The following is an 8,897-nucleotide window of genomic DNA, read 5'->3' as shown; positions in this document are numbered from 1 at the left end:
AATTCTCTTTGGAAAATTATTGCGAAGAATGAGGATAGCTTCAAGCGAGGATATCTTCAGCGGCGTTCCCTAGCTTGTAGAGAGTTGTCGCAAACAACTAAAGGTAATTTCAAGAGAAATAATCTTTGATAGTATTCCCTTGGACGTGGAATATTATCAATGCGGATGGAGATTGTTTCAAGAGAAATAATCTTTGATCGTATTCCCTTAGACGTGGAATGTTATCAATGCGGATGAAGACTGTCTCAAGAGAAGCAATCTTCGATAGTATTCCCTTGGACGTGGAATATTATCAATGCGGAGGAGGATTGTTTCAGGCGAAGCAGTCTTCTATATTGGAAGCAGTTACAGGCGTAGCGGTTTTCAAACGGGATGGCATTCTCTAGCTTACAGGAGGTCATCAAAACAATCGGTTACTTTCAGAGACGTGTGCTCGACGGTGCAAGATACGTATTTCTTAACTCTTTTATCTGTTAAACTAACGCTAGTTTTGCAGGTATCGGCGTTACAAGAGTGATTTAGGATCGCAAAACGTTCTGAATCATTCTCCGTCCCTATTGATACTTTGACTTTTGTTTTCGAAACGTTCGTTTTTCCAAACTCAGTCAAAGTAGGGGCTTCTGTAGACACCCATTTGTGTCTCCCCAAAACCAAACCTAGTGATGAGTACCTTTCGCGTCGAATCATAATCGAATGAAGTGAAAGTGTGGAAAGTTTAGTGTTGCGGATAGTTTTAATTTATTTTCTCTTCTCTCGGTTTTTGAAAACTTATTTTAAGAAAACAGCCAATTCAGTTTGGGTGGTCCATGATATGGGTCCAATAATAGTGTAGCTGGATGGGGCTTGACAAGAGTTTTCCAACTATATATTATAAGCCCAATTCCGATGAATATTGAGGAAGTTATGGCCAATTTACTAAACTAGGCCTGGTTTGAGCCTTATATGCGGCCCAATGATCTAGGGGGCGCCTAATATTATTTATCATTCCTAATGCAATTTGGAATAGTATTAGTCTTCTAGATTCTTCTAGAAGGTTCTTATCATTCCTAATTCAATTAGCATTGATAAATTGACTTTTGTTGACTTTTCAGAGTTTTAATTAAAATCAAAGAGCATTTTTGAGGAAAATACGATTCTATCCTTCTGAATGGAAATTTTATCTGATTTTAGAAAATGCGTGAATTTATGGAATCAGCGCCAAACGCCAGCTGTAGCGCCTGGCGCTACGCTTGGCTCTTGGCGCCAACAGCTACCGTTGGCGCTGGTTCGTTTTTCTGTGCGCCATGACTCTGTTTTGTTAATTTTATCTTTTTGGCATATTTTCTCTATAAATAACGTATTAAAAACTCCGTTTTGATTCACCTACAACCAGTTTTCATTCGCATTCATCAATTCTCTCATTCTCTTTAATCATTCACCATTCATCTTTCCATCTCTTTTTCTAAACTTGCTTTTCAAATACAAAATTCCGCATTCACAAGATCTAGAAACACCTATCCATATTTGAAGTTGCCTTCGCCCTAGATGTGAAAGGTTTAATTTCTGAGGGATTGGTCCCAAATATCTCTTTCAATTATTTAATTTAATTGTTTTCGTTATTATTTTCCTTCAAGTTACTAACGTTTGTATTTTGTTATTAGAAAGAGGTACGAGGCATCAAAGTAAGTACTTTGATTGATTTATTGATGTTATGATGTAGAAATCATGTTTAAATTGTTTTTATGATATTCCTAGTATCATGTTTAGGGTAATTTTAATATTAAATATGAGTGTTATGAGGCCTTTTATGTTCTTCCTAATACTTATGATTGTTAGTATCATGTTAGGGCTAAAGATTTGATTTTTATTGCTTAGTGACATGATAGGGTTTGCTATTAATCGTGTTAGTATCATGCCTAGGATCTTGCTATTTTTTATGCTTTAACATGATTTATGATTATTTTTATAATTATTTTGATAATGATTATAATTTTATTATTGCTATAATTATTATTATTATGATTAATATTATTGATGGTTATTGTTATGATTATGATTAGAATTATTATTTCGATTATTGTTATGATGGTTTTTATTTACACGATATTTATTTGTTATGTTGCTTGATAATTATTATTTATTGCTTGATCACACCTTTTATACTTGTTTAAAGGGAATTTCGTACTTGTAATCACGCTTAATAAGATAATAAATAATCTTGTTTAGGGTTAATTTGATTATAATTGAAGTGATCACCAATAATAGATTTATTTGTGCATTATATTCAACCAACATAGATAAACAGGTTTAGGGTAAATCCTATTGATTGCATGTTAGTCAAAAGCGCACATGAATACAATCAGAATAAAGTAGAGGCCTATTATTAGGGCAGGTTCAATCTCTTTTAGGTTGGATTTGTACCTTCATCCCCGAACCCTTATTTGGTTCAAGACCTTATGGAATTGACGATCTCTTGTATCGTTGAGGGGTGTAACCTTCACCCTGTGAACGGTTTACAAGTTCCTAAAACTTGTTGGCGACTCTTTTTCTCTATCTTCTTCCCTTTTGGACGCCACCGTACTTAAGTGTATGATCACAGTGGGGTTCAAGCTAGGGGATTAACGCTTGAAATTATTCCCCACAGTTTGCAACTATCGAAATGCATCGTAATCTGGGAATAGGCTCAATGAAGGGGCACGGAGGTCCGCCTCGGGGTTTAAATCCAACAATGTATTGAGATCACTAAGAGTCATAGTGTGCTTGTTGTTAAATAGTTGGAAGGAAATTTGGAAGTCGTTATTCCCATAAGGCTCTTTTTCAAATGAGGCCAATAATTCAAAGGTCGGCTCTTTATATGTTCGAAATTGATGCTTGATGAACTCTTTTATCCCTAAGCTGTCAAGGAGCGACCTTATGTCATCGTTAATCCCCAAAGCTCTCATGGAGCGTTGATCATAGTGTCTCGAGGGATTTAGCTTTCGTCCTTGAAGGTCCTTAAAGAAAGTAGCATGGACCTTGTTCAAGAATTTTAATCGAGGGGGAACATTTTGTCCTTGATCTTGAGTTTGTTGAGTTTGAGTACTTGGTTCCTCAACCCTTAATCGGGGCTCTTTTCTACTCTGCCTTTTGCTCATTGAGGCCTCAAATAATACAAATAACTAAACCAAAAGAGAAATCCCTTCGAACTCAACCAATAATTGAAACACAACAACAACAACCCAAGCCTTAACGATCTGCAAAAAGGTTAGTACCAACAACTAACCACACAAATATAGCTCCAAAAACAACTAGAATCAACGACAAAGCACTCAATCACAATACATTATGATAATAAGCAATTTTCATAAAAATAGTTGCATTATCATCAATACTAACACAAAATTGCTCAACTTAATTTCATGAATGTAGCTTCCAAATCAATAATGTTAATAGAAATGTCCCAAAATCACTAAATATCACACTAACAACCAACAAATCCTTAGCAAAGAAAATCAAAATCACATGAAACTTACTCAAGCTAAACCATGTGTAATAACTAAAAAATTTTCATAAACAAGTGAAACAAAGCAATAAAATAGCAAAATTTAGAGTTATACCACTTAGTAGAAGCTTGAACACCACTAAGAACCCCCAAGAACACCACCTTCAACTTAGCTTGCACTCCATGAAAATGGAGGATTTTTGGGTATTTTGGAAGGAGAAAGTGGGTAAATTTGTGAGTAAAGTGAAAAATTTTGATGGATTTGAAGGAAAATCAATGGAATTTGTGAGAAATGGGTGAAATTAGAAGGTTAGGGTTTTAGTTTGTGAGGAGAGAGAAGAGAGCATGAAATAAGGTTTGTGAAAATATGAGGGCGAAATGGGGAAAAAGAGGTTAAAACCCGATTTTCCTAGCTCTGCGCGCCCGCACATGGGTCGCGCAGACTCACTGCCTCAATTTTCTATTTTTGAGTAAAAGTGTGCGGGTTTTGACAGTGATTGTGCGCCCGCACACCCTTCCCTGCGCGCCCGCACAGAGGTTGGGCAAACCTTCTGTCTCAAATCTCCAATTTTGAATAAAAGTGTGCGGGTTCTGACAGGGCTGCACGCCCGCACACTTTACACTGCGCGCCCGCACAGAATTCGCGCACAGGGTCGCGCAGTGCTAACTTCAATTTCTTTATCCTCTCATCTTCGATATAGAAAATCCTTTACTCCTTCATCATCCAAACACCTATCAACCAAAAGGGGAAAAATAAAATTCAAATTCAAAGAAGAAAGTGAAATCGGAATATTAAAAAATATATATATAGATAGGAGTTAGAAACTCGAGTTGCCTCCCGAGAAGCGTTTCTTTATGAGGTCACTAGCTTGACCATGAGGAAAATTCATCAAGTGGGAGGCTTGGGATCCAAAGGATCAAGCATTATACATTCGATGATACCAATTTCTTCCTTGCAAAAGTAATGCTTTAAACGATGACCATTAACCATAAACTTGTTACCGTCCGCATCTAACTCAAAGGAGCGATAAGGAGTAGTATTTGATATCACAAAAGGAACCAACCACTTTGATTTGATTTTACCCGGAAACAAACGAAGCCTTGAGTTGAAAAGCAAAACCTTGTCTCCAACATTAAAGTCCTTGTTTCAAATATGTTGGTCATGCCACTTTTTGGTCTTCTCCTTATATAACCTTGAGCTCTCATAAGCATCATCTATAAGATCTTCAATTTCATTGAGCTTAAGCAATCTCTTCTCACCGGCCAACGATAAATCCATATTTAGCTCTTTGATGGCCCACCAAGCCTTGTATTATATCTCAACCTGCAAGTGACAAGCCTTTCCATAGACCAACCTATAGGGGGTCGTGCCGATTGGAGTCTTGTACGCTGTCCTAAGAGCCCATAGTGTGTCATCAAGTTTGAGAGACCAATCTTTCCTTGATTTGTTCACCATCCTTTTAAGAAGATTTTTGATTTCACGATTCGAGACCTCCACTTGTCCTTGAGTTTTAGGGTGGTAAGGTAATCCAACCTTGTGATGGACGCCATACCTCTTGAGAAGAGCTTCAAATTGCCTTTTGGCGAAATGGGAGCCTCCATCACTAATTAGCACCCTCGGAACCCCAAACCTAGGAAAAATGATCTTCTTTAAAAGCTTAAGCACAACCTTGTGATCATTGGTAGGTGAGGCTATAGCTTCAATCCATTTCATTACATAATCAACCGCTACCAAGATATATAGATTTCCACAAGAAGAAACGAAAGGCCCCATAAAGTCCACTCCCCATACATCAAATGGCTCAACTTCTAAAACACTTTGTTGGGGCGTTTCGTCCCTCTTGGTAATGCATCCGCTCCTTTGACATCTATCGCATTGCGCAACAAATTTGTGGGCGTCTTTATGCATTGTCGACCACCAAAATAAAGATTGAGAGATTTTTGCCACTGTTTTGTCAACACCACCATGTCCTCCACATGGTAGTGAGTGGCAATGCTCAAGAACTCCTTTAATTTCATGATCTAGAATACACTTCCGAAAAAGGCTACCTCCACATTGCTTGAATAGGTATGGGCCGTTCCAAAAGCACCTCCTCACTTCCTTGAAAAACTTCTTCTTTTATTGAGAAGAAAACTCCGGGGGAACGACTCCACAAGCATGATAGTTTGCTATATCCGCATACCAAGGGGTATAAGTTGACACCATAGCCATGAGAGCCTCGAATCCTATCTCATCATTAATCGGTATATCCTCCTTGTTCTCAAAAGGTATCCTAGACAAATGATCCGCTACATAGTTCTCCGCTCCCTTTTTCTCCCTCATTTCCATGTGAAAGTCTTGGAGAGAGAGAAACCAACGGATCAAGCGAGGCATTGCTTCTTTCTTGGTCATGAGATATCGCACCGCGATGTGATCCGTGTACACAATAACTTTTGAGCATATAAGATAGGACCGAAACTTATCAATGCAAACACTACCGCTAGCATCTCTTTCTCCGTTGATGTATAATTCTTTTGAGCCTCATCGAGAGTCCTACTTGCATAGTAGATGACACATGATTTTCCTTCTTTCTTTTGACCAAGAACGGAACCTACTGCAAAGTCACTATCATCGCACATTAGCTCAAAAGGCAAGCTCCAATCCGAAGCTTGCACAACAAGAGAAGAAATGAGGGCTTCCTTGAGCTTACGAAATGCCTCAAGGCAAGCCTTATTGAAGCTAAAAACAACCTCCTTTTTGAGTAATTCGGTCAAAGGTTTGGCGATTGATGAAAAATCTTTGATAAACCTCCGGTAAGAACCGGCATGCCCAAGAAAAGCTCGTACCCCCGTGATGGAAGTAGGAGGGGGCAACTTTTCAATCACCGAACCTTTGGCCGGATCAACCTCAATGCAATTTTTTGAAACCTTATAGCCGAGGAAAATGCCCTCCTCGACCATAAAATGGCACTTTTCCCAATTTAAAACCAAACTCGTCTCTTGACACCTTTTCAAAACTTTTTCAAGGTTAAAAAGACAAGTGTCAAAAGACGAGCCACCAACACTAAAATCATCCATGAAAACTTCAACTTATTTTTCAAGCATCTCAGAGAAAATGGAAGTCATGCATCTTTGAAAAGTAGAGGGAGCATTGCATAATCTGAATGGCATTCTTTGGTATGAAAATGTCCCATATGGACATGTGAAATTAGTTTTCCTTTGATCACTTAGATGGATAGGGATTTGGAAAAATCCAGAGTACCCATCCAAGAAACAAAAGAAAGCATGGTTAGAAAGCCTTTCAAGCATTTGGTCCATGAAAGGGAGAGGAAAATGATATTTCTTGGTGTTTTTGTTCAATCTCCTATAATCAATGCACATTCTCCACCCGATCACCGTCCGAGTGGAGATTTCCTCTCTCTTTTCATCCTTGAATATGGTCATTCCACCCTTCTTTCGAACTACATGAACCGGGCTAACCCATTTTCTATCAGAGATAGCATAGATGATGCCCGCCTCACGTAGTTTCAAAATTTCATTATTCACAACCTTTTGAGGGTTGGGGTTCAACCTTCTTTGAGGTTCAATGGAGGTTGAATGATCATCTTCAAGATGAATACGATGCATGCATAAAGAAGGCCTAATACCTTTGATATCATCAATGCTATAACCTATCACATCCTTATATTTTCTCAAAACATCAAAAAGTTTTTCCAAATTAAGACCATCTAGGGTAGAATTGACAATAATAGGGTATTTTCCCTCCTTATCAAGAAAAGCATATTTCAAAGAAGGGGGAAGGGGCTTGAGTTCTACCTTGGGAGGAGGCTTAGAACTCTCCTCCAACTTCTCCTCCTTGGACTCAAGCTCGATCTCAACTTGTTGTTCAACCTCCTCCTTTGAGGATTCCTCAATTGCCATGACAAACTCTTTAGCCTCTTGAGAGTGAAAATCTTCTTTGCATGTAAGAGCTGCTATTATTGGATCTTGAGGCCTCATCACGACCTTCCCCAAGCGATCTAGCTCCTTATTCACAAAATCAACTCTATAGCATTTTTCAACCATGGGGGTCTTGAGCAACTTAGAAAACTCAAAGACAATCTTCTCATCGGCCACCTCACATGTGATAATGTTGTTCTTGCATTTGATGACCGCCCCCAAAGTTTTAAGAGCTTCATGTCCCAAAATCAAAGGAGTATTAACATCTTCCTCCATATCCATCACTACAAAGTCATACGGCACGTAGATGTATCTCACTTGAATTGGAACATCCTCAAGCTCTCCACAAGGTAATTTCACCGACCGATCGGCCAATTTAATTGTCTTCCGTGTAGGGATCATTCCTATATTGAGTTTTTGAGCAATGGATAGAGGGATTAAACTAACACTTGCTCCAAGATCGACTACGGTGCCCCTAGCTTCCATGTTCCCAACTTTTACCAACAAAGTGAAACATCTCGGGTCTTTTTCCTTCTTGGGCTTCTTATGTTGGACAAGAGCACTCACTTGATGTGGAAGGGTGATAAGCTCATCATTGAGATTCCTCTTGTTGGTGAGAATATCTTTGAGGAACTTGGAGTAAGATGGAATTTGTGTCACAACTTCAAGAAAAGGGAGGTTGATATGCAAATTCTTCATGACACTAAGAAATTTTGCAAACTTGTCATTCAACTTCCTCTCCGCAAGCCCAACGGGAAAAGGAACCAGTCAATCAAGATTCCTAGCCTCACTAGAAATTGAAGTTGTCTTTTCATTTTTAAGATTCTTCTTCTCCGAACCTCCATCTATCTCATCACCCTTTTCTTTCTCACCTCCTTTGTTTTAATTAACACTTTCCTCTCCTCCCTTCTTTTCCTCACTATCCCCTTCATTTGGCCCTTCATAGGAAGTTCCCGACCTCAATGTGATTGCCTTGCATGTATCAGGTTTTGGGTTGTGAGATGGGTTAGGTTATGGTTGTCCAGGTAGAGTAGATGGTGAATTAAAAGGAGTTCTCTCGGCCAATTGAGCTAGTTGTGAATCAACCATCTTCTTGTGAGCTCTTATCTCTTGCATTTGTTGCCCACAAGATTGCATTTGCGCATGCATGGCTTGGAGGAATTGAGTTTGAGTTAGCTCCGCTTGAGGTGCTTGTTCTTGATGATTTCTTTGAGGTGCTTGGGTTTGATTGTTGTATTGGTTATTCCTTGGATAGCTTCCTCTTGGGTTTTGGGTTGAGATGGAGGTGGATTTTGATATTGTGGGTTGGAAGTGTAGGAAGTTTGAGCTTGTTGGTTCCATTGTTGAGGTTGAGGTACAAACCCGGGTGGTGGTTGTCTCCAAGCTACTCCACCGCCGCTTCCTCTAAATCTCTCTTTCCTTGTGTTGTATGCCGCTACATGCTCGGGGCTTAAACCTCCACAATAAGATGTATTATGGTTCGTTCCTCCACAATTTTGATAAGAGAAAGAGTTAACTT

At 39.0% G+C, this 8,897-nt stretch overlaps 1 protein-coding gene across 1 annotated transcript; it reads right to left on the bottom strand.

The window, feature by feature from the left end:
* Positions 1-5,579: 5,579 nt before the first annotated feature.
* On the bottom strand, positions 5,580-8,077 carry LOC110707467. Its single transcript, XM_021885479.1, has 4 exons — positions 7,276-8,077; positions 6,836-7,110; positions 5,998-6,346; positions 5,580-5,890 (listed from the first exon to the last, which is right to left on the bottom strand). The coding sequence occupies exons 1-4, from the start codon at positions 8,075-8,077 to the stop codon at positions 5,580-5,582; spliced, it is 1,737 nt and encodes a 578-aa protein (XP_021741171.1).
* Between the last annotated feature and the right edge of the window lie 820 nt (positions 8,078-8,897).

The sequence above is a fragment of the Chenopodium quinoa genome, unplaced genomic scaffold (genome assembly GCF_001683475.1).
Source record: "Chenopodium quinoa cultivar QQ74 unplaced genomic scaffold, ASM168347v1, whole genome shotgun sequence".
In the NCBI taxonomy this organism is placed as follows: domain Eukaryota; kingdom Viridiplantae; phylum Streptophyta; class Magnoliopsida; order Caryophyllales; family Amaranthaceae; genus Chenopodium; species Chenopodium quinoa.
Note: the sequence above shows the minus strand (reverse complement) of the source record. Positions and strands in the feature narration are given on the sequence as shown.

Coding starts and splice junctions, on each gene's coding strand:
- LOC110707467 (XM_021885479.1), bottom strand. CDS start 8,077: ATGAAGAATTTGCATATCAACCTCCCTTTTCTTGAAGTTGTGACACAA. Junction 6,347..6,835: donor AGGAAATCTCCACTCGGACG/GTGATCGGGTGG, acceptor AATTGCATTGAG/GTTGATCCGGCCAAAGGTTC. Junction 5,891..5,997: donor ATGTGTCATCTACTATGCAA/GTAGGACTCTCG, acceptor TATGCTCAAAAG/TTATTGTGTACACGGATCAC.